Raw genomic sequence first — 25,669 nt, forward strand, 5'->3', positions numbered from 1 at the left:
AAATAATAGCAAACAGGCCAAAACTATGTTGGGCACTCATTGTAGTAATTGACGTGTATTTGCTCATTTATTTTATTTTTAAAAGATTTTATTTATTTATTCATGAGAGACACACTGAGAGAGAGAGGCAGAGACACAGGCAAGAGGGAGAAGCCAGCTCCCTGCGGGGAGCCCAATGTGGGACTCGATCCCAGGACCCTGGAATCACGACCTGAGCGGAAGCACTCAACCTCTGAGCCACCCAGGTGCTCTTAATCGAGAAACTTTTAAGAAAAACAATCACCAATTAAGTCAAGTTGGAACCACCAATACCTAGATAAAGCCACATCTATCCATTGATAGTCATGCACATGCCTAGCTTTTATCCCTTGCCCCAGCTCTTTTTACATATTACAGGAGTAAAATTGTTGACACCACAAGGGTTGCAATGGTTTGATTTTTTTTTTCAATAGGAAAAATCAAAACTTCAAAGCAGAAACTGCAAGCAGATGTTTAGGTTTGCCTGATGTGGGTTGAAACCCTCTTCCTATTTATTTAGTAAAGGCCCTAGTTTTATGTTACTGATTGCATGAAGGAAATTTCCAGGGAATGAATGTTTCCTGTTAATTTTTCATGTGAGGGCTCCGGAAAAGATTCAGGGAACTGTCGAAAAATTACACAATGGGACCTCCAGAGGAAGGTCCATATGATCAGCACCAGTCGAAACTTAACATGCAACCTCTTGCAGAGAAGCTGAAACAGGCCATCTGAAGGTCAGGAAAATGAGTAATGATGCGTTACTCGTAGTACTAGGCGTTGGTTTCCAACCCGTATCTGCAGACTGCCACACTGGTAAAGAGCTAGAACGTTTCATTGAAAAGGGAAATGTTGGGATCCCTGGGTGGCGCAGCGGTTTGGCGCCTGCCTTTGGCCCAGGGCGCGATCCTGGAGACCTGGGATCAAATCCCACGTCGGGCTCTCGGTGCATGGAGCCTGCTTCTCCCTCTGCCTATGTCTTTGCCTCTCTCTCTCTCTCTCTGTATGACTATCTTAAATAAATAAATAAATAAATAAATAAATAAATACAAAAAAATTAAAGAAAAGGGAAACAGCTTTAGGTTGATTTCAAAGTAAAAGCAATGTATTAAGAGCTATATATATTTTCAAAGCATCGTTCCTTCTTCTTTTGATTTTCCAAAATAGTATAGACTTTGCCTCGTTTATTTTTCTACCCCTTTGGTAGAGATTGAATCAGCCAAATGATGGAGAAGGAACTGAGTGGGAGAAGAGACTAGAAGATTGCCAAGAAAAATATTCCAATAAAATCCCAATCCAATTTATTTTTCTAGCATTCTTTGTAGGCACTGAACTTAATGTCTCCTCCCTTATTTCGTTTTCCTCTTTAACTATGTCCAAGTAGTAGAATTGAGTGAACTGGTTCAGGTGTCGTTAGACCCTTTCTTGCCTAGTCTTAGACTGGCATATGCCTAGATATTTTATAAAAGGACAATATATCTGATGTTAAAGATCAGTGTTTTTAATTCTTTTTTTAAAGATTTTATTTATTTATTCATGAGAGAGACAGAGAGAGGCAGAGACACAGGCAGAGGGAGAAGCAGGCTCCATGCAGGGAGCCCAATGTGGGACTCGATTCCGGGTCTCCAGGATCACGCCCTGGGTCGAAGGCGGTGCTAAACCGCTGAGCCACCCAGGCTGCCCAATTCTTTAAAAATTACTTTTTTTTTTTTTTTTTACATCAGTTCTTAATTATCATGAGTAGATCCCTGGAAAGGAGGCATGCATCTTCGGACTCTAGATCTCAAGGAATTTGAACCAGTCTAGAGAAAAGTAAACCTTAACCTTAAAGCAGGAATAAACCATTGGGCTGGAAAAGGAGTCATTCATCTTCTTGACACCTCAAATTCTAACTCTGCCCCAGGTAGCTGAGTGACTTTAGGCAAGTGACTCAACATCACCCAGTTGTCTCATCTACAAAACAAAGGTGTTGGGCTAAATGACCATTCTTCTACCTCTTGTATTCTTCTACATTCTGCACTCCCCTCCCCACCACCCCCGACATTGGTCCACTAGAGGGTAAGAGGAATCAACCTAGAAGTGCATTATTTTATTTTATTTTTTTAGCAGTGCATTTTTTAAAAAAATATTTTACTTATTTATTCATGAGAGACACAGAGAGGCAAAGACACAGGCAGAGGGAGAAGCAGGCTCCCTACAGGGAGCCTAATGTGGGACTCGATCCTGGGACTCTGGGATCACGCCCTAAGCCAAAGGCAGACGCTCAACTATAGAGCCACCGAGGTGTCCCAGAAGTGTATTTTTAAAAGCACTTAATTTAGTGGTGAGAAATAAAAAAATGAGTATAAGATAGTAAATACAGCAGTCTCTCTAAATATTCAATAAATAAAATCATTTAGTTTTAGATAGTAGTTGATTGAGATGAAGAGATTCAAAGGGGAGAGAGAATAGGGAAGAACAATTGGATATGTATACATTGAACCATAAGTCCCCATTTTTGTATTACAAGTGGTCCATTATTGGCAACTTATATGGTTCGACCTATTGCTAGAGCTATAATCTTGGTACGTCAAATTTGGACAAATCAGTAGGGTTGCTGGACCACACCAGCGTTGAAGAATACCAGTGTGAACACAGAAATAGTAGAGGACCCTGGAAAATCCATCACTGTGGAATCTGTAGCCCACCCTGGGGCGAGCAGGTATTTATTTGATTTTCGTGATCTCTGAGGCAGAACAAAAGTGTGTCCTGTAATGAAAGGTATGGAAGATACTACCATAACATCGGAACTGCTTTAAATATAGTTCTTCCTAAAATATCAAGTGGTGGCGGAGTGCCTGGCTGGCTCAGTTGGTAAAGCGCATGACTCTCGGTCTCAGGGTTGTGAGTTCACACCCTATGTTGGATGGGAGCCTCATGTGGGTTGATTCTGGAAGCATTCATCGACCGCACTTTAAATGCTCCTTCTTTCATGAGTGACCTAATTAACAGCCAAATGGAAACTTCTCACCTTTCTTATTTATTTTAGTAATCCCTGAAAATTCTGTGAAGGAAGTCTTCAGAGCACCCGGTACCATCAAAGACAGAATCAAGAAGTTACTGGCTCACAAAAACAGCATGAAAAAGAAGGTAAAAATTAAAAATGTCATCACAGAACCTTCTGGAACCCCTGCGCCAAAGGTTAACTTGTGGCCCCTCAACCCTGAAGAGACTGTTTCCAGAGCTAGGACCTCTAATGGAGGAAAGAAACAGAAAGAAGAGAGAAAGAAAGGGGGGCTTGAGGAAGAGGAAAAAAATGAGAAAGCCCTGAAGAACCACGTGGAGCAGGAGCAAAGCCTTCGAGGAGATGTGTTCTGTGAGTAACACTTTTGTTATTTTACACATTTTATGAAAAATGAATTGTGATTTCTCCTGACAAGTGAAAGAAGATGAGACAGCTCCATGCCTGAAGTAAAATTGGGTTTGGTGCTGATGCTTAAGAAGCAGGGTTCTCTGTAAGGTCTGCAAATGAACGTCTTCTGCAGATCCCAAATCAAATTTGCTGCTGTGGGAAACAAGGAGGATAGAAGTCCTTCCCCCTTCCCCCGGGGGGGTTCCTATTTGATGCAGACCCTCTTTCTGCTCTCAGCCAAGTACACTTGCTAGCCCCGTGAGCACAGTTGTCTGACTCCCCACCTCTCCACACAGCACACCCCCAAACCAGAGAGACCCCGGATCCAGGTTGATCTGCCAAGCTCCGCCTTTTTACTTCTTTTTTTTCTTAAGATTTTATTTATTTATCCATGAGAGACCCAGAGGGAGAGGCAGAGACACAAGCAGAGGGAGAAACAGGCTCCATGCAGGGAGCCGGATGTGGGACTTGATTCTGTGACTTCAGGATCACACCCTAAGCCGAAGACACTCAACCGCTGAGCCACCCAGGCGTCCCCGCCTTTTTACTTCTTGAAGGCACTTTTGACAGGTCCGCTGGTGCAAGGGGAATTTCACAGTTGTGTGGCTACACTTTAGCCCAAATGAGGGGATCCCTGGGTGGCTCGGTGGTTTAGCGCCTGCCTTTGGCCCAGGGCGTGAACCTGGAGTCGGGGATCGAGTCCCGCGTCGGACTCCTGGCATGGAGCCTGCTTCTCCCTCCTCCTGTGTCTCTGCCTCTCTCTCTCTCTATGTCTATCATAAATAATAAATAAATATATGTTTTTAAAAATAAATAAATAGGGGATCCCTGGGTGGCGCAGCGGTTTAGCGCCTGCCTTTGGCCCAGGGCACGATCCTGGAGACCCGGGATCGAGTCCCACGTCGGGCTCCCGGTGCATGGAGCCTGCTTCTCTCTCTGCCTGTGTCTCTGCCTCTCTCTCTCTCTCTCTCTGTGTGACTATCATAAATAAAAAATAAATAAATAAAATAAATAAATAAATAAATAGCCCAAATGAGGGCAGCCCCGGTGGCTCAGTGGTTTAGCGCCACCTTCGGCCCAGGGCATGATCCTGGAGTCCCGGGATCGAGTCCCACATCAGGCTCCCTGCATGAAGCCTGCTTCTCCCTCTGCCTGTGTCTCTGCCTCTCTCTCTCTCTCTCTCTCTCTCTCTCTCTCTCTGCGTGTCTCTCATAAATAAATATTTTTTCAACCCACCATAAGTCTCAGCCCCTCCAGGGTACTTTCCATATTAACCCCTCAACGTCCCCACGCTAAGACTTTGCATTTCTTTCTCACTGGGCATTTGTTGCTGCCTCTGGGGTGTTATTGCCTTGTCTGTCCTTGGCTCCATAGCTGTTCGATTGAACCAAATGAACGGTAGACCCAGGCCCACCTCTGCAAGAACTAGCATACCAAAGGCATCATCTCCTCTAACAGAGGGTGAAAATCTCGAGAAAGCACACTTCCAAACCTGGTGAGAAGGGACACGTTACTAGTGTAGGTGTTTAGGACATCTTTGGAAAACGATGTTCTAGACGAGGAAACTGGAACCAATATGAATGCTTTGGGAATGTTAAGGGAACTGCCCTTCCATATTTTATAATTAGAATACATGATAAAACTCTCTCCATTCATTCATTCATTCATTCATTCATTGATTCTTAGCATGTGAGGGTTCAGGGTTTTTCTTAACTGATCAAATGTTGTTTATTAGCCCCTAAGGTGAATGAAGCGGGTGAATTGGGTCTCGTTCTGGCCCACGGAAAACCTGTAACATCCAGACTGGAACACAAAGGTAAATAATCCTTTGTCTCAAGAGTATGCCCTTCTGCAGCATCCCACATCGTTTTAATTTCTTTGTACAATGAGATCATTATTTAGGAATCACTGCTTCATTCCTAAAGACCCAAGGGAAAAGTCACTACACCTTGACACACCGTGCCCGTATGAAAATAGTGGGTCCTTACGTGATTCGTAAGGTCGATATGGGAAGGCTGTCTTCTCTCCGCCGCTCTTGCCTGACACCTAGAGCGATGGGTTGAGGCAGATGGTATATATTTGAAGATGGGAGGGATCCCTGGGTGGCTCAGCAGTTTGGTGCCTGCCTTCGACCCAGGGCGTGATCCTGGAATCCCGGGATCAAATCCCACATCAGGCTCCTGTGTGGAGCCTGCTTCTCCCCCTGCCTGTGTCTCTGCCTCTCTCTGTCTCTCTGTGTGTCTCTCATGAATAAATAAAATCTTAAAAAAAAAAAAAAGAAGATGGGAGAAAAGGATTCATTTGCTTCAACCTCCACACCTGAGGGCCCACTGAAAATTACCATGGACTAAATTCCAAGCCCAAGTGCCTGTGTCTGTTACCTATTGTCACAGTAGCGCGGCATAATAAACAACCACAGACCCTCAGACCTTCAGTATTAAATGTTTATCTTTACTTATGAGTCTGTGGATCAGCTGGGTAGTTCTGGTCTGAGCTGGTCTGGGTGGGTCTGGGTAGGGCTTACCCATGTGTCTGCAGTCAGCCGTGGGCCTACTCAGTGACTTTGCTGATCTGAGCTGTGCTCTTGCATGTGCCTAGGGCCTTAGTTGGGACAACAGGGTGACTCAGCTGTGCTCTATGTAGTGTCTCATTCTCCAGCAGGCCAGCCAAGATGGTTCTCTTGAAGCAGTGGCAGGGTTCCAAGAAAGAGCAGGAGCACACAGGCCTTTTGAGGTCTAGGCTCAGAAGTAGCACAGCATCACTTCCATATTCTGTTGGCCAAGGCAAGTCACAAGGCCGGGCTGGACTCAAGAGTCAGGGAAGGTGCTACAAAGTCATATTGCAAAGAGCATGGATACTGGGAGTAATTTTTTTAAAGATCACAACAGAATTTGTCCAGAATGACTTCACAGATTTAAACCGAAACACAGTATCTGCTATGACACTATCCTGAAGGCCATTTCATTTGCCATGATCTGTACTCCATGCAGTTGTTCTGACTTTGTTAGATTAATAATGGTTTAAAAAGGCCACAAGAGGGATCCCTGGGTGGCGCAGCGGTTTGGCGCCTGCCTTTGGCCCAGGGCGCGATCCTGGAGACCCGGGATCGAATCCCACGTCGGGTTCACGGTGCATGGAGCCTGCTTCTCCCTCTGCCTGTGTCTCTGCCTCTCTCTATCTCTCTCTCTGTGACTATCATAAATAATAATAAATTTAAAAAAAAATAAAAAAAAAATAAAAATAAAAAGGCCACAAGAGAGATTGAAAGAGAGATATTTGTTACTCACAGGGCCTGGAGGATCACAGCACACTTTGAGCACTACACAGGGAAGTTGAGGCAGGGTGCTTAAAGAGAGAGACAGACAGGAGCTAGGGCACACACCCTTATTACTGTTCATGTGCGGAGTACTTTGGGGTTCTGGGCTGAAGCTGGATTGGTCAATTCAAACCAGAAAGATCAGGGTCTTATTGAGTTCTAGGGGAGTCCTGTTTTTTTAATGATTAGTTTATTTATTTATGAGATATATAGAGAGAGAGCATGAGCAGGGGAGAAGAACAGGAGAGGGAGAAGCAGACTCACTGCTGAGCAGGGAGCCCGATGAGGGACTTGATCCCAGGACCCCGGATCATGACCTTAACCGACTGAGCCACCCAGGTGCCCCGCTCCGAGGGAGTCTTATCTAAGGAGTGCACCTTTAGGGTCCTCTAAGAGGATGGCCCTAGGAGCAGGGGAGGCCTGTTGATCACAAGGGATGTTGGGAAGTCATATCAAGAACTTATATTTCCTTGTGACTTGGCAGGCTGCTCTCTGTGGCTTCCACTAGCATGAGGGGTGAAGGTCAGTTTTAGGGTATTTGGCCAAACAAAATGGTTGCCAAGGCAGCAACACCATAAGCTACTCCCTCAGCTCAATACTCGACGACAACTGGAAACATCACATTGCCTTCCAGAGCTCCAAATGTTAGACATGTTTCTAATGCTCTGAATGATTATGAAATGTACCCTCGTTCTTCACAGATTTAAATATCTCCGTAGACTGCAGCTTTGACCATGGGGTCTGTGACTGGAAACAGGATATAGAAGATGACTTTGACTGGAATCCTGCTGATCGAAATAATGGTATTGAGATTTTGTTCTTTTGTGTTCTGTGATACAGCACGGGTAAAGAAGCCTCTCCAGTGATACAGGAGAGGTATCACTCCTCTTATTATTATCCTTATTATTCCTAGGTCTTGTTAGGTCAGGGTTGTCTGTCACGTTTGGAAATTTTTAGACCTTCCTGAAATCTCTCCTGATAAATGGCTGAGTTGGTTCAGCATATATGCTCCACCTTATTATCCCTCTTACCCTGCCCACCCACACACAGGATGTTCCAGCAAAACTCTTCCATAGTCATTCCTGCTGCTGAGAGAGAGAGAGATGTTGGAATTAATGTACATTTTTTTAAAAAGAGTTTTAAAGGAAACTATTTTTTAAAGTAATTTCTGTGCCCCACATGGGGCTCAAACTCACAACCCCAAGATCCAGAGTTGCAAGCTCTGCCAACGGAACCAGCTGGGTGCCCCAGAATTCATGTACCTTTTAAGAGCACGGGGGGAAAGGTAGAAAGACATTGTTCCTTTTCCCGGTTTGCCAGCTAATGGTGCTCTGTAGCTTTTGTTTAGTTTTTTTGTGGGAAAATAAATCTGGAAAGGAAATATGACCTCTGCCTATATCTGAAGTTTTAGTGAAGTCACCCCTCAAAGTCTCCACACCGGAATGAGCCATCAGGTCAGCAACCTGAACTTTCCCCTCTATTGTTTGCAGATTTCCTTCTGGCCACTTAAACTGGGACTTTTTCAACTTCGGCTCCGAGCTGTGGCATTCCAGCCCTTTCCACTTCTTGGTTCAACACTATTGATGGGCCCCGTCTTTCCCCTTGGGTAGAGCATTTGGCCTGCAGATCCCATTCGGAGCATAAATGGAATCCCTGTCTCCTGACGCTGACCATGTAGTTAGAGACAGCTCTGGTTCTCAGGTTCTTTACAAATCCATTTATTTATTTGAGGATCTACCAATTCAGCCCTCATTTATAAGATCCTCCTATATCCTTCCTCTAGATTAATTCTTCCTTTAGATCTCTCCTTTCACATGCAACCAGGAAACCTGGATATTCCCTAACAAAAATTCCTTGTAAAACTTGAGATTAGGGTAGAGGGGATACACATCCCATGAAGCAAGTTGTGTGAGTGAGACTGTCCCCAAAGATTCAGGGCAAGCACAGGGCGAGCTCAACCAGTCTGGAGACAGTACGTCTTTGGAGAGCCTGTCTTGTCTGTAGTTAACTTGAGTTCCTCCTTCTTCCATCGTGGCATCTCCCAGTTTATGTCTGCCAGGGCTGTATGACACAGGGATCCCGTAGGTCATTCCAGGATCTCGACAGTTTGCACAGTCAGTACGTCTTAGGTTGGGTTTCCCAGCAATGGGAAGTCCCGTGTTGACAAACACGATTCATAAAAGGCCCCAGGGTTGTCAGCCTTCGTGTCACTCACATGATACTTTCCTCCCTCCTGCTGCACCCCCTAGGGTGCTAGATGGGCTTGTCTTTCCCTGCAGAGTTAAACATAAGAAAGAAAAACATGGGATGAATCAGCATTTTTAGAATGATAAAATCTCCAGGACAGATCAAGATGGGCTTTAGTGGCGAGAGGAGAAATCTGCCGCAGCGGGTCCCAGAAGAGAGGGTGTCTGTGGTAGGGTGGCTAGACGAAGTGTAGCATGCCTACATTTCAGATGAGCAGTGAATATTTTTCAGTATATCTCAGACATGTGCTGATCTGAAATGCAAACTCTCCTGAGCCTCCTGTATCTTTATTTGCTGAATCTGGCAATTTTACTAGCTGGAGAAGACCAGACAGTCTCTGAGTCCAGTGAAAACTAAGGCAGTGTCAACCTGGCTCCTGCTAGTGTCTCCGGGAAGGTGCTAGCAGAAGACTCGAGCCCCTACCCCAGCCCCCAGTGTATTCCTCCTGACTTCCACAGGAATTCCTTCTTTGCATTCAGACCCCACTCTGTGAGACCCCACTCTGTGAGACCCCATTCTGTGAGACCTCACTCTGTGAGACCCCATTCTATGAGAATGTTTGCCCAAGTTCATCAAAGCCACAGCCAGAGGCTGGGAGGTGAGCAATGTGCACTACCACTGGTTAAAAGATACTTAGGCGTGGATCTTGGGAACAGGAGACGTGTTCCTGGCATCCTGAACTGGAACTCAGAGTGATACGTTACGAGTGGTGGTTGAGCTCCATGAAACCATGAGTACAAATTCACGTATGTTGTGGACTAGATGCCACACCGCCTAAATAGCTGGCCATCACACGTATCATTGACTCTGTGGGAAAATGCATTCCAAGCCTTAGACAACCAAGGTGGAAGGTTTTGGAACACACATTCTCCATCAGCTGGAAATTACCCGCAGTGTTAAAAGACTCTTCCATTAGATTCTTATGCCAGGTCTGCTACCACCACACTTCGGGAACGTGGACAAATTCCTCAGTTTCTCTGACCCTTAATTTCCTTTTCTGTATCACAAAGACTTTCGTCTCTGTGATCCCAAAAATCCATTTTAGCATGTAAATTTTGTTCCTGTGTTTGAAATGAAAAGGACTTCAGCTTTCCCTATAGGAGACTATCATTGATTTTCTTTTTGTTTATGGTTTTTGTTTTTGTTTTTTAATTCCAGTTCTCTGGAATTAGCCAGAGCCTTCACAATGGCTTCACTAACTGTGCGTTTTTCTTCTCCTGAAGCTGTTGGCTACTACATGGCAGTTCCAGCCCTGGAGGGCCGTAAGAAGGACGTGGGCCGGTTGAAACTCCTCCTCCCGGACCTGCAGGCCCAAAGCAACTTGTGTTTGCTCTTTAATTACCGGCTGGCTGGAGTCAAAGTAGGGAAACTGCGAGTGTTTGTGAAAAACAGTAACAATGCCCTGGCCTGGGAGGAGACTGGAAGTGAGGATGAAAGGTGGAAGACTGGGAAAATTCAGTTGTATCAAGAGACTGGCACTACCAAAAGTGTAAGTGGAAAACCAGTGTTAAATGAGATACATGCTTTTTCAGTGATTCAACAAACACAACAAAACACTCAGGTACCCAGTCCCTGGGGCCACAAGGATGAGTAAGACTTTCCCCCTCCACCTGAAGAGTTTCTGTTCTGGAGCAAAATAAGCGAGGCAATTAGTCAGCACAAGGAGCGCTGTCAGGTGCCTGCGTATCACACACTCTAGGAAGGATCTGTGTGTGTGTCAGACTCCTCACCCACAGCCTCTCAAACCAGACCATGCGATCCTTAATATATCAAAGAATGTCTTACTCTTTTGTTCTGTGCCCAGCACTTATCACAATGAATGGAAGCTAGACGGTCATTTTTTTTTAAGATGTTATTTATTTATCTGAGAGAGAGAGGTAGAGAGAGAGAGAGAGAGAGAGAGAGTGCACGAGCAGGGGGGAGGGGCAGAGGGAGAGGGAAAAGCAGACTCCCCACTGAGCAGGGAGTGATCCTGCAGGGCTCTGATCCCAGGACCCTGGGATCATGACCTGAACTGAAGGCAGACGCTTCACCAACTGAGACACCCAGGTGCCCTAGAAGGTCATTTTTTAAATCTTTTTATTTTTTTTAAGATGTTATTTATTTATTCATAAGAGACAGAGAGAGAGAGACAGAGACACAAGCAGAGGGAGGAGAAGCAGGCTCCATGCAGGGAGCCCGATGTGGGACTCGATCCCTAAAATGTTTTTTATTTTTATTTTATTTTTTTTTTAATTTTTTTTTTATTTATTTACAATAGTCATACAGAGAGAGAGAGAGAGAGGCAGAGACACAGGCAAAGGGAGAAGCAGGCTCCATGCAAGGAGCCCGACTTGGGACTCGATCCTGGGTCTCCAGGATCACACCCCGGGGCTGAAGGCAGGCGCTAAACTGCTGCGCCACCAGGGCTGCCCCCTAAATGTTTTTTAAATGAAATTGTGGCTATTGCCTGGGATCCCAAGACAGTCAGGATCTATGGTTCCCTCGGAGGACTCACAGAATTCAGAGAAGCTGTCCTATTCGGGATTGCAGTTTATTACAGTGAAAGGATAGTGAATGAAGTCAGCAGAGGGAAAGGGCACATGAGGCAGAGTCCAGGAGAGCGGGTACAAGCCTGCGGTGTTCCTCTGCAGTAGAATCAGATGGATGGCTCTCCGTTCTCTCAGCAGTGATGCGTGACAATACTCAGAGTGTGGCCCACCGGCGAAGCTCACCCAAGCCCTGGCATTCTGGGTTTTTGTTGGGGGTCGGTCTGCGCACATAGCTGATCTTAGAGTTGCTCAGTCTCCAGCCTCTCTAGAGGTCAGGCTATATCTGTGTGATCCGGGGCTCTCACGGTAATGCACGTTGTTGGCCTAAATTATCTAACATGAGCAAAGACACTCTTGAGAGGCAAGATATTCCAAGGACTTAGAGGTTATCTCCCAGGAACCAGTCGAGAGCCATACCTTCTTTAGAATGTTCAGGGTCTAGCCAACCTGGACCTCCTGGATTCATCCTTTTCTGTACAGTGGGTTTATTTATTTATTTTTTAAAGATTTTATTTACTTATTCATGAGAGACATAGTGAGAGAGAGAGAGGCAGAGACACAGGCAGAGGGAGAAGCAGGCTCCATGCAGGGAGCCCGACACAGACTCAATCCCAAGTCCCCAGGATCACGCCCTGGGCCGCAGGTGGCACTAAATTGCTGTACAGTGGGTCTAATAAAGGAAAAGGGAACAGAGTTTAAGAGGAAATTGGTCAATGAGATGAAATGGTCAGAAAGAACAAATGGGATAAAAATGACAGAGTCTATCAAGTCTGACCATCAGGAGGTGGCTGGTGACCCTTGGGGGAGAGGGGGGGAAAGCCCCCCTATAGAGAGATGAGGAGGAGAGCCGAGACTGGGAGGCAGCCACTGTGGACCCTTGTGAAAAGTTTGGTTGGGGGCTGCCTGGGTGGCTCAGTGGTTTAGTGTCTGCCTTCGGCTCAGGTCGTGATCCCGGGGTTCCGGGATCGAATCCCACATCAGGCCCCACGGGGAGCCTGCTTTTCCCTCTGCCTCTCACTATTTCTCATGAATAAATAAATAAAATCCTTAAAAAAAAGTTTGGTTGAGGTGAGCAGAGGTGAGGTGGAACCTAGAAGGGGATACATGAAAAGCTGATTAACAACTAATGGTCTCAAGAGGAAGGGCGATTAGTAGATTCATGAAGTGGGTGGGATTCCATTTACACTTTGCTTGTGAAAGATAATGATTCATTAACAAAAGGGAAAAGCCTGTTTTTTGGTAATAGGCAGAAGTGGAAAGCCTGGAATCTAGTGTCAGATGTGATATTCAGTATCTCTTTATTTACTCGTCACACTTAAGCAGAACATCTTATTTAAAATATGGCCTAGGAAAAAAAAAATAAAATAAAATAAAATATGGCCTAGGGGCAGCCCGGGTGGCTCAGCGGTTTAGTGCCTGCCTTCGGCCCAGGGTGTGATCCTGGAGACCTGGGATCGAGTCCCACGTCGGGCTTCCTGCGTGGAGCCTGCTTCTGCTTCTCCCTCTGCCTGTGTCTCTGCCTCTCTTTCTCTCTGTGTCTGTTATGAATAAATAAATAAAATCTTTAAAAAAATAAATAATAAAATAAAATAAAATAAAATAAAATATGGCCTAAGATAGGACTATAGATAAAATACGTGTTGGGTTATAGTTTATTTTTTTCACCATTTTTTCTCTCTTCCACTGCTTTACAATGTTTACTGCTAATGAACACAGCAATTCTAGTTTATGCTCATTTCAACATATTTGCATCAATACAAATCTAATCCACATATTTACAGTATTGTGTGTGTAGTGTGGTTTGGGGACCATGACACTGAGCTGTGCTGTGTAGAGTTGACATCCTATTGGAAAATTGAAATATGCCTCTGCACAGCATTTGCAATTACCTCCATGACTGAATTTATATACTGAGAAATATTTCCTATAATGTGGTAGCTTGGGGGTGAGTAGTAGTATGTGCCATAAAAACAGTGACTTTTTTTTTAAATACACAATTTTGCAAATATGCCCCCAAAGAGCCTGGCCAGCAAGGACACTCTAACACAGCACAGCTCTATCAAGAGGGATGCTCAGACCCCGCCAGGCCCTGATGCAGACACCTGTGCCCTGTACTTTTTCAGTGTGAGAGGAACCCTTACTGGGCCATACTGGGGGCAGGAAGGGGATGCTGAAGAACCTAGAGTAAAGCATGCATACCACTTTGTCAGTGTCCTATTGGCTGTGGATATTTGTAGCCGATGCAACTCTTATTCCGTAAACAAGGCATACAAGGTAAAGCACATTACTTTCTCTAAATCAAATTCTATCTGAATCCAAAGCTGCATCCCTAATGTGGCAGGAGGGTGAGGTGGGATTCAAGCTCGGCTATTTGCTCATGCCACCCCGGTGCCCCTCCCGTTACTACTTTTTTAAAATTTTAATTCCAGTGTAGTTAACATACGGTGTTATTTCAGTTTCAAGTGCACAATATAGTGACTCAACAATTCTATGCTCAGTGCCCATCATGGTAAGTGTGCTCTGCATCCTCGTCACCTCCTTCCAGGACTGTGTTGAATGACAGTGGTGAGAGTGGACATCCTTGTCTTGTTCCTGATCTTAGGGGGAAAGCTCTCGGTTGTTCACCATTATGATGTTAACTGTGGGGTTTTCATATATGGCCTTTATTATGCTGCGATATGTTCCCTCTAAACCTGCTTCTGTTGAGGGTTTTTATCATGAATGGATGTTGTACTTTGTCAAATGCTTTTTCTGCATCTATTGAAATGGTCCTATGGTTTTTCTCTTTTCTCTTGTTGATGAGGATCCCATTGATTGAATAAATCCCACTTGATCACGGTGAATGATTTTCTTAATATATTGTTGGATTCTGTTTGCTAACATTCTGTTGAGAATGTTTGCATCTATGTTCATCAGAGATACTGGCCTGTTCTCTTTTCTTGTGGTGTCTTTATCTGGCTTTGGTCACAGGGCAATGCTGGCCTCATAGAATGAGTTTGGAAGCTTTCTTTCCTCTTCCATTTTTTGAAATATTTTGAGAAGACTAGGAATTAACTCTTCCTTAAATGTTTGGAAGAATTCACCTCTGGAGCTGTCTGATCCTGGACTTAACTGTTTCTTGAGAGTTTTTTGATTACTAATTAATTATCATTACTGGTAATCAGTTTGTTCAAATTTTCTATTTCTTTCTAAGTATTGGAGGTTACGTGTTTCTAGGAATTTAGCGATTTCTTCTATGTGGTCTAGTTTGTTGCTTATCTTTTCAAAGAACTGGCTTCTGGTTTCATTGACCTTTTTTTTCTATTTTATTTCTGCTTTAATCTTATTTCCTTCCTTCTAGTGGTTTTAGGTTTTATTTGTTCTTCTTTTCCTAGCTCCTGTAGGTGTACTGTTAGGTTGTTTATTTCAGATTTGTCTTGCTTCTTGAGGTAGGCCTCTATTGCTGTAAACTCCCCTCATAGAACAGCTTTGCCACATCCCACAGATTTTGGACCATTGTGTTTTCATTTTCATCTGTCTCCATGTAATTTTTAAAATTTCTTCTTTGATCTCTTAGTTGACCCATTCATTGTTTAGTAGCATGTTACCAAACCTCTATACTTGCTAAATGATGTTTATAAGTTTTTTGGCCATTGTAGTATTTTTTAAAAAATAGGTCATATTGGGGCACCTGGGTGTCTCAGTCGGTTAAATGTCTACCTTCGGCTCAGATCAGATCCCAGAGTCCTGAGATTGAGTCCCGCATCGGGCTCCCTGTGCAACCCACTTGTCTCTCTCCTCCCCGCTCATCCTCTATCTCTGTCTCTCACTCTCAAATAAATAAATATAATCTTTAAAAATATATATCTTAAAAAAAACAGATAATAGTTTTGTATTCAGAAAGACATTGTAATACCTAATTCAATGATTATGAAAATAATAATAGCTATAATTTATGGAGCATTATTAAATACCATGCGTTGTAAGGAGAAATAATAGAGTAATATACCTAAGGGATTCCTTAATTTTTCAATTATCAATATCAGAAATATACAGATTTAGAGAACAGCAAAATGATTCTTTTTTCAAAGAGGACTAAGATTGTCCTGTAACAAAAGTTTTAGAGAGAAAAAATAATTTGGAAAATGTCATTCTTCTTTAAAGTGACACACACACATATTCTATCAAAATGAATTCAATAGGGCAGCCCAGGTGGCTCATCAGTTTAGCGCCACCTTCAGCCCAGGGGCTGATCCTGGAGACCCAGGATCAAGTCCCACGTCGGGCTCCCTGCATGGAGCCTGCTTCTTCCTCTGCCTGTGTCTCTACCTCTCTCTGTGTGTCTCTCATGAATAGATAAATAAAATCTTTTAAAAAATGAATTCAAGGGGATCCCTGGGTGGCGCAACGGTTTGGCGCCTGCCTTTGGCCCAAGGCGGGATCCTGGAGACCCGGGATCGAATCCCACATCGGATACCCGGTGCATGGAGCCTGCTTCTCCCTCTGCCTATGTCTCTGCCTCTCTCTCTCTCTCTCTCTCTCTCTGTGACTATCATAAATAAATTTAAAAATGTTTTTAAAAAATGAATTCAATAGCATGTACATACTATGGTTATAAATAGATTAAAATATGTGTTCATGTGGAAGGTAAAATGCAAAATATGGAAGGACTCATGTTAATTATAGATGATAAATCTTTTTTTTAAAGATTTTATTTATTCATTTGAGAGAGAGCATGAGTGACAGGGAGAGGCAGAGGGAGTGGGAGAAGCAGACTCCCCACTGAGCCGGGAGCTTGATATGGGACCCTATCCCAGGACCTTGAGATCATGACCTGAGCTGAAGGCAGATGCTTAAGCAATTGAGCCACCCAGACACCCCCAATTATAAATCTTTACTTTCTTTTTTAACAAAGTGTTGTCTTTTCTAAGCTTTTTAAAAACATATATAGATTCACACTTATAAAAAATTAGCATTTTAAAGAAAGATGCTTTAAGAATCATACTCATATCAATGCCATCATATAGCTATTCACCATCCCCACCAGCGTCTCTTTTCTGCTTCATCAGTAATCCCCAAATAGTTTTGAAGGTGATAGAGATGAAGCACTTTAGGCTTGCTGTCTCTACTGTGTCCCGTTTTCTGTGGTTCTTCAAAGAGAAGAGGGGGAGCCTCAGAGGGACAAATGGGAGTGAAGAGACACTGCAACTGCCCACTGCCTAGGCTGCTCTCTATGGCTCTTACGCTCCCTGGGTGCATTTTCTTAAGAACTGCTAGAGACAAGCTGTTGCTGAGCAGCAAGTGATAGCACAACTGGGTATAGAAGTTGCTTCCTCCTCCAGTCTCTTCTCAGGAAGGAACTACTTTTGGGAAGATGTTCCTTTAGGATAAGTTTTAAAAGCAGTGAACCCCAAAATAGACCCATCACAACACCTACAATGGGTGGGATAACGAGGGTGGGCATGTTTAGATCTTGAGATCTGGCAGCTTTTCCATCCCCCAAATCCCTGACAGATACCCCAGATAACTAAAAATAAATGTCTGGATAATTAATTGACATCCTAATTTGGGTTTATTTTTCATAATATTTAGGCCTGCCTCGATACAAAAAAAAAAATAGACAAGCTTCTTATGTTTTATCAAGAAGCTGTGGGATATAACAATCAAAAGCAAGCATTTCTAGGAAACCAACTCATTCCTGACGTTTGTTCCCTGAAAGCTTAGACTCCCTGAGCAGACTATTCTGGTAAAGGGCAGAGAGAAGTGCCTGTGAAGGACGGAAGCAGAAGCACTGATGGGGTAGTGAGATTCTCCAGGACTCAGAAGCTGTACCATTGCATCTCTCTGGCAGAGCTCTGGGCAGGAAATGGTTGTCTGAGGTTTCCATTGAGGCTAGATTCTTAGCAACAAGACTCTAGCCTCAGTAAAGATTTCTGTGTACTGCCCAGGCATGGAAGTTGAAAAAATGAGTGATTTGGGGGTACCTGGGTGGCTCAGAGGTCGAGTGTCTGCCTTTGGTTCAAGTCATGATCCCGGGGTCCTGGGATTTAGTCCTGTGTGGGGCTCCCTGCATGGAGCCTGCTTCTCCTCTGCCTGTGTCTCTGCCTCTCTGTGTGTCTCATGAACAAATAAATAAAATCTTTAAAAAATAAAAAAAGTTTGTAGTAATGGGAAAGGAGAAAAACAGCATTCAGCTATTATTTAATAATATTTCTTTGTAAATAGTTTTGGATGAATGAATATAAAATAGTAATAGTATTAAAGATAATAGTATATCTTTAATTTTGTTAAATGGGTCACTCCTGTCATTTTGTGTGCAAATTCAAGATAAATATTCTAGTATTCATCCTCTCTCTGTTCTCTTTACATTAGACATTTCTAAAATATAAGGAAGTTCAGTTCTCTTTTGATTATTAATAGATAGTAGGTATTTTATTTGATCTATTTTGATTAGTAGAAATATTTTGATTTTTATCACAGATAAAAATTATTATAGCCTACTATGTAACATTTTTCAAAACATGAAAACAATGACATTCTCAATAATTTCTAATATTAATGCCAATATTTTAAGAAAAATGGCTATATTACTACAAATTACCAAAATCTGAATATATCAAAATCATTCACTCTCAACTATAGAGCTTTACATTAGATGTTCACAGGGAATGTTAAATTTCTTCTAGCTTGGTTTTTTGTTTTTTGTTTTTTTATACTAGCTTGGTTTTTGAAAAGAAAACCACATTATTGTTTTATTTTTCCTTTAAAAGGGAATTCCAAAATTTCCTTTTCAGCCATACCTTTCTCAGCTTTTCAGGACTGTCCAGATTCTTTTCGGTGTTGCAATAATCCTGTTTTCTCTGAATGTAATCCACTCAGTGCAGATACTGGCATCTGGAAAATACATTACTATATATGCAATCTCCATGCCTGCTCCTGTGCAGTAGGGACTGATGAATTCAGTTTTTTTTTTAAGATTTTATTTATTTATTCATGAGAGACACAGAGGGAGAAGCAGGCTCCATGCAGGGAGCCCGACATGGGACTTGATCCCCGGTCTCCAGGATCACGCCCTGGGCTGAAGGCAGTGCTAAACCGCTGAGCCACCCAGGCTGCCCAGATTTTTTGTTTGTTTGTTTGTTTTGTTTGTTTGTTTTTTTAAGTAATCTTTATGCACAGAGTGGGACTCAAACTCATAACCCAAGATCAAGAGTCTCAGGCTCCATCCACTGATTCAACCAGGTGCCCTGAGTTCAATCCTTTTTAATAGCTATTAAATAGGGCCGCCTGGATGGCTCAGCAGTTGGGTGTCTGCCTTTGGCTCAGGGCATGATTCAGAGGTCCTGGGATCTAGTCCCACATCAGGCTCCCCACAGGAAGCCTTCTTCTGCCTCTGCCTGTGTCTCTGCCTCTATGTCTCTCATGAATAAATAAATAAAATATTTTTAAAAATACCTATTAAATAGTTTGGTCATGGGCAGCACGGGTGGCTCAGCGGTTTAGCACCGTCTTCAGCCCAGGTCCTGATCCTGGAGACCTGGGATCGAATCCCATGTCAGGCTCCTTGCATGGAACCCGCCCCTCTCTGTGTCTTTGTGTGTCTCTCATGAATAAATAAAATCTTTAAAATAATAAATAAATAAATAAATAAATAGGTCATATCATTGACTTGAATAATTTGAAGTAATATTTTTTATCTTCTCCATTATTAGATCATTTTTGAAGCAGAACGTGGCAAGGGCAAAACTGGAGAAATTGCAGTGGACGGCGTCTTGCTGGTTTCAGGCTTATGTCCAGATGGCCTTTTATCTGTGAATGGCTAAATGTTACTGTGCTCTTTTGTATCTTTATATTTAGCTTTTTTATGTCAGTTCTCTGTTTTCTAATATTACATCATAGATTGCCCCACTTTAGAAATGCAAACTGAAAAATTGTAATGTATCAACAGAAACGTTATTGTAAGCTGCCTTTCTTACGTAAGATATGCCAATATCTGCTTTAAGAACCACTTGTCACCTCATTCATTTCTGAATTTATAAAATGTAGAAATGTGGAAAAAGCTCAGCTTCGCCCCACCCCAGTATATCTGATTCATCTACACAAGTTGATGGACCTCTATGTAACATTTTTAGAATTATAAAAATACAACAAACAAACAACAAAAACCCCACAGAGAATCGTTTCTCTGTTTGACTTTTCTGGCACTTCTTAGAAGCTGACATCACAGATTTTTATCTAAGTGGCTTAGCCTGATCATTTACAGCCCAGCTTATATATTTAAATTCTTTGTAATAATATTCAAATAATCACCCGTGTCTTGGTTTAAGTTTTTTCTAAGTAAGAAAATGTGTTATTGGTGTTCTGTTTCAAAATGTATATAATTATTTGCTTTACTGGGAAATATAGGTTTCCTTCTTTTTCTTTGGAAATACTTTATATTCTTAAAATTCTTAAAATTATTTCCTTTTGGGACGCCTGGGTTGCTCAGTGGTTGAGCATCTGCCTTCAGCTCAGGTCATGATCCCAGGATCCTGGGATCCAGTCCCAGATCAGGCTCCCCACAGGGAGCCTGCTTCTCTCTCTGCCCCTCTCTATGTGTCTCACATAAATAAATAAAATCTTTTAAAAAAAAATGTGTAGTCTCAGTCTTAAATTTTTTTAAACTGAAACTTTTAGTAATCCTTTATTTAAAAAAAATCATAATCTCTTTTCAACAATGTTCTCTTTAATACAACCAACACATACACACAACCTTTTAAGATGTTAGGGGGAAAACACTGGGTTTTTTTTTAGTGTGAAGTAATTTTGGCATACAAAGTCTTGTCTTCAAAGGTTGTCATTGCATCTGTTAGGATAACCTCTAGTTATAGAAACCCCCAAAATAGTCTTTCAAATGAGACCGGATGAAGATGTGCCAAGCTAAGTCAAATCAGCCTGCAGAATTGTGAGAGATAACAAAATGGCTGTTTTAAGACACTAAGATTCGGAGTGGTTTGTTCTGCAGCAAGAGCTAACTGGTACAGGTGATTTCTAAGACTGTGACACAACTTGAAGAAGAACCCCCTGTTTCTTCAGTGACCGAGGAAATTCAAGAGCACAGTTACAGCTTAGAATCAAGGAAGACAGAAGGGAGAACTTGGAACAAAGGACCAGTGTGTCCCAGTGATCCAGGTTAAAAGAAGAGATGTTGAATCAGAAATGAAATAGGGAAGCCTGGGAATCAGGTTAGTTATGGGTAGAAAGTCATTAAATTCATTGCACAAGGCTGAGTTAAGCAGAGTTAAATCATAGCATTTCATGTTTCTTTAAGATCTCTAGTGGAGATTTCTAGCTGCCTACCCAATATCCATTCTTGAATTTTTTCCTTACTACTATGACCATGTAAAAAAATACTTATATGTGTGTGTGTTTGTGTGGGGTTTTTTTGTTTTGTTTTGTTTTTGGTTGGGGGAGTGGAATGTGCTGAATTAGAAGGCTGCATCTCCCGACCTCTCGGAGATGGAGAGCCTCCTGAAGTCATTGGTGGGGCTTCCAGGAAGGGTCATTAAAGAGAGTTGTCAGTTCGCCGCCCCTCTTGGCCTTTCTCTTCCCGTTCCTTCCTGCAGTGTGTTTGGTTGTGAAGGCAGGAGCTCTGTGAGCTACCTTGCAATCATGAGGTCAAAGGTCGTAGCTCATGGAGGAGCGCATAGCTGGAAGAAGCCTGGGTCCCGATAACCTTGTGGCATCCCTATTCCTGTCCCAAACCCGTCACTGGTCAACATTTTATAAATGAGAGAAAAACGAACCCTCTCTCGGCCTATCTAGGATTTCAAACAAAAAGCACAATCCAGACTCTGGTGATACTCTTCCCTGACCCCTGGGGGCTGCCCCTGCCATTCCCACCCCAGGACCGTAGTCTTGGGGGACTAGCTCTCTGGACCCCTACATACCAACATACTGTCTGGGATTCCAGTCAACAGGCTACAGTGTCCTGGAGCTCTAGCCCGCGCTAGCATCTTATCATACTTGGGTTCCTTTGGGGGAAGCTCAGCTCAAGTAATTTAGCCATGACGCACGTCCGTTGTCCCTGGGGCCGCTCAACCCGAAAGGCCCTTGTCATCCACCGCCTCCCGCTCTCAGCCCCACACCGTTAGGGGCTTCTTCCTGGACACTAGCTTCCACTCTTCCTGCCCTCTCCCCATCACACCTACTGCATCGTCCGCTAAACAAACTCCCCTCCCTCACCGTCGGCTGAGCTGAGCTCTCTCCGGGCCTCCCTCCCCCCGTGCAGCCTTAGCAAACGAAGGCTGCTCATCCTTCCACGCTGCGCACACGCACGGGCCAGCTGAAGGTGGCACCTGGTTGCTCCACTCTTGGTCACAATCTCCTACTTCTCTACTTCACGGAAAAGCCACTGTTCCTTGAGGATGCGCTTAAATAGCTCTACGGTCCTCTCTGCCCTTCCTCGCCATTGTCATCAACCGATGTGGGGACATCTATGCGAATGACCAATCCGATGTCCTAGCCTGACAGTTCTTTGACCTCTATTCCAGTCACCACAGTCTCCCCGGTCACCGCACCATGGCCACCACCTTGGACTTGATCATCACCTCTGAGCTTGAACTCCAACACCGAAAGCTCTAGTTTGTCGGGCTTTCTCGTAATCTCCTCATGCTGCTCCTTTGGACCTTTTGAAAGCCCGTTCCCTTGACATCTTCATTTTCTTCCCATCTCCTGCCTTCCTATCTGGACTCTAATAAAACATAACCTCGATTCTAAGGCGCATCATCCCTTCAGAGACACTCCTGACAATACCCCCACGGCCCACACTCTTGTCTTCCTCCACCACGGCCACCAAAGGGAGCCCCGACCTTGCTTACCCCACTGGCTGCTTCTCTCTATCCCATCACCGGGCTGCTGAGCAGTGCTCCCCAAAAATGACACGTTGTGCACATCGCTTCTTCAACAAAACCATGATCTCCAGCCCTTCCCAGACCCCGAGCACTGCCCAAATCACCACTGAACGGTGCTCGCCTATTCGCTGGCATAGGCGAGGTATCATTTACCAGGATGTCCTACATCCTCTGGCCTCACAGATTGACACATGGAAATGACAATGGCACGAGTCCCCATTCTAGCCTCCTCTCTGGGGCTGAACGTCAGGAGCTGACTAAAGCACCAAGTTGATTTTGAGAACCCATCCGGGCCTTTGTCATAAGCAGGGAGGGGTACTGGAAGACACTGGGGGTCCCTGCTCCAGGGGTTGGGAAAAGCCTCCTTGTGACCAGGAAAGCCTGTCCTGTCCCCCCCCCTTACAGACCTCAGGAGACTTCAGCTCCGCGTGGGAGGTGCATCCTTCACCTCATCTGTAAGATGACAGCTGGGCCTTGGCCAACACCCCGACCCCTTCTGCTTGGGCTCTTGATGCCTCGCTGAGACCATACCCACCTGCGGGCAGACCCGAGGTAGCCGCTGTGTTTGGTCCTCTTTTTTTTTTTTTTTTTTTTAAGATTTATTTATTTGTGATAGAGAGAGGCAGAGACACAGGAGGAGGGAGAAGCAGGCTCCATGCAGGGAGCCGGGCATGGGACTCGATCCTGGGACCCCAGGATCACACCCTGGGCCAAAGGCAGGGGCCAAACCCCTGAGCCACCCAGGGATCCCATCTCTTCTTTTTTTCCAGGAGAAAAAAAGAGGAATGACCACGGAATAGTCTGATTTCAGACGTCGAGAAGTCACGTTGTCTTCAGATGCCAAGAACTGCCCTCCTCCAGGCCAACACGTCGGCCTCTTCTGGTCTCATACACGCGGGTACGAAACAGGAGACTCGTGGGCTGGGGAGCTGGGCTTTGTCACTCACGGGACAAGATGCGGCGGGAGGAGGCGGTCCAGGCTCCCCTGTGTTCCCCCCCTCCCCCCCCACCCCAGCCGCCTCCTGCAGCAGGGACACCACTGGGCCACGGGACATTAGGCAGCAACTGAATTCCTCTTTCCCTCTCAGTCATTTTGTTTTCAGAGCCCGTATATTTTGCTGACGCTGTTGCTCAGGACACTTTGGGGATTGCCTTTTTCAGGTAGAAAAAATCGTGTGAGATGGGGCAGCCCGGGGGAGGGGGGCAGGGGTTTAGCGCCACCTTTGGCCCAGGGCGTGATCCTGGAGACCCGAGATCGAGTCCCACATCAGGCTCCCTGCGTGGAGCCTGCTTCTCCCTCTGCCTGTGTCTCTGCGTCTCTCTCTCTCTCTGTCTCATGAATAAATACATAAAATCTTAAAAGAAAAAGTCAAAGTATTATCCACCCGGCAGCACCAAGCCGAGCCTCGTCTACCTGACTGTGCCAGGTGACTTGGGACACCTCAAGTGGATTCACGCCTCCACACCAGGCAGGCTGTCACTGAAGTTCCACAGCCTCGTGTCTAATCCAGCCACCAACACTCTCACGCGGGGGACGGCCCCCGGCTTGCCCCCCAGGACACCAGTGGGCCCTGGACATCAAGCTGGTTGCTGGAAGTCAACAGCATTGGAGTTTTGAGGGGACTGAAGCCTGAGGAGATACACTTGCTGCCCAGAAAGCCTGGAACCCTCACCTTTCCACATCTGTTGGGGTCTCTGGACACCCATGGAAGTTTCTAGGTCCCTCTTTCCTATCCACGTCCCTTTAAAAATCTTTTTCTTCGGGGGTCCAAGCTGCAGTCACACCGGCTGAATGGGAGGCATTTTGTGCTCTCCCTCATTTTTTGGCTCCTCAGATTTCTAGCAGTGCCCTCTTGCGACAGCCTATGTGCACGCGTGTGGCTGCCACCAGGCAAACAGCAAAGAGAGCTGCCTTCAGCATCCCCTGCTCTCTCTTTGTTCTCTTTCTCCCCTCCTCGGTGTCTTGTGAACTCATGCCTCTTTCTGGATACCTAGAACCTTCCATTTCAGTCACCCCTGAAATCTCAAAGAATCCAATCTTTCACACGTTTCATTCTTGCCCCTTTCACCCCTGTCAACACTCGTCCTCTGTCCCATTGCGCTGGTCTCCGACAGGTGAAGGGAGGCCACGGGCATCAGATAACTCAGGTGTAGGGCATCAAGGGCTGCAAGTGTAACCTTTCTGATACCTGTTCCTTTATAATCGCAGCTGCCAGTGCTTTAATCCGAAGGAGCAGGTGCGAAGGCAGTTTCAGCACCATCTAGGATCAGGGGTGCTCCTCTGATTGGCCCTCCGATCACACAGCTACATTAGGACGGGGGCCGTGTCAGCTAGTGTTTGCTGGTAGCAGGCCCCAGAACCAGACCTCGGCTAAACGGCAAAGGGAAGTGATGGTAAGGAGACAGGAATGGGCAGGTGCATGGGGAGACTGGCACCCCAGCCTTGGAAACGGGCTGCTGGGCTGGAAGCGGACTGTGGGGAGTAGCCACTGCCGCCCAGAGGGCCAACATCACTGGGACGGTCTCGTGCCGCACTGGTCTCATTACTCTCCACATTAAACTGACATTTGGGGTGTGGGGGGTATGTAATGGGTCCGCTGGCTCGTGAGGCCACACCGGCTAACAGACAGCCGCCCCCAAATGGGTGTTCAGAAGGTGGGCCGAAAGCCACATGGCCCAAACCCACCAAAGTCCCCCCCATCACGTAAAAGCTGGTATCGAGTGCATGCAGTTGCCCCACCACCTACCAGTTCAAGATATTCCCTCCTGTCAGGGCAAAGAAGCTGATGCCTTCGTTCTCTTCAGCAACTAGAAAACTAGGCAGTTTTGGGGTTGGGTTTGAAATACATAACTATGAACACTATTATCTGAGCCAAATGATGCAACACCTACAATCTGTTAGGTTGTTGCAGGGGGACAATGAGGCCAACGTGTAGATGTGCGTCTCGGGCACCGTCAATCAGAACGGCAGACTTCCAGCCACAGGTGTCTCCCCCTGAAGACTCAGAAGACCTGCAAGAAACATGGTTACCCTTTATATAGTCGTTTTTGATGAATGGCCCTTCGGGCAGCACGCCCGGCTCACGCCACGGCAGGAGGGCTGTGGCCGATGTGTCCGGGGCCAGGCCATGAGGACAGGCCCTGAAGCCACACGGCACAAGAATGAAAGAGGAAGTAGCAAAGACTGATGATTTCTAGTCCGATGCTGATGCCTCGCTCCTCCGATGAACTGTTATTGGAAAAGACCTCCTTGTAAATGAAAAACCTGAGAACCAAAGTGAGGTGAGGCATTTCCTGG

The 25,669-nt window shown here is 44.9% G+C and overlaps 1 protein-coding gene across 3 annotated transcripts in view; it reads left to right on the plus strand.

Moving 5' to 3' along the window:
* Nucleotides 1-22,954, plus strand: part of EGFL6 (EGF like domain multiple 6) — a 70,170-nt gene extending 47,216 nt beyond the window's left edge. For 2 of the 3 annotated variants that reach the window (XM_055339167.1, XM_055339169.1), the window contains 5 exons: nt 3,044-3,370; nt 5,142-5,222; nt 7,424-7,525; nt 10,193-10,458; nt 19,192-22,954. In XM_055339167.1, coding sequence (XP_055195142.1) covers nt 3,044-3,370; nt 5,142-5,222; nt 7,424-7,525; nt 10,193-10,458; nt 19,192-19,302 — 887 coding nt within the window. In that variant the 3' untranslated portion in view covers nt 19,303-22,954. The remainder of the gene's footprint in view (nt 1-3,043; nt 3,371-5,141; nt 5,223-7,423; nt 7,526-10,192; nt 10,459-19,191) is intronic. The other variant, XM_055339168.1, reaches the window with a different exon arrangement.
* Nucleotides 22,955-25,669: the final 2,715 nt, after the last annotated feature.

The sequence above is a fragment of the Nyctereutes procyonoides genome, unplaced genomic scaffold (assembly GCF_905146905.1).
Source record: "Nyctereutes procyonoides isolate TBG_1078 unplaced genomic scaffold, NYPRO_anot_genome, whole genome shotgun sequence".
NCBI classification, from domain to species: Eukaryota; Metazoa; Chordata; class Mammalia; order Carnivora; family Canidae; genus Nyctereutes; species Nyctereutes procyonoides.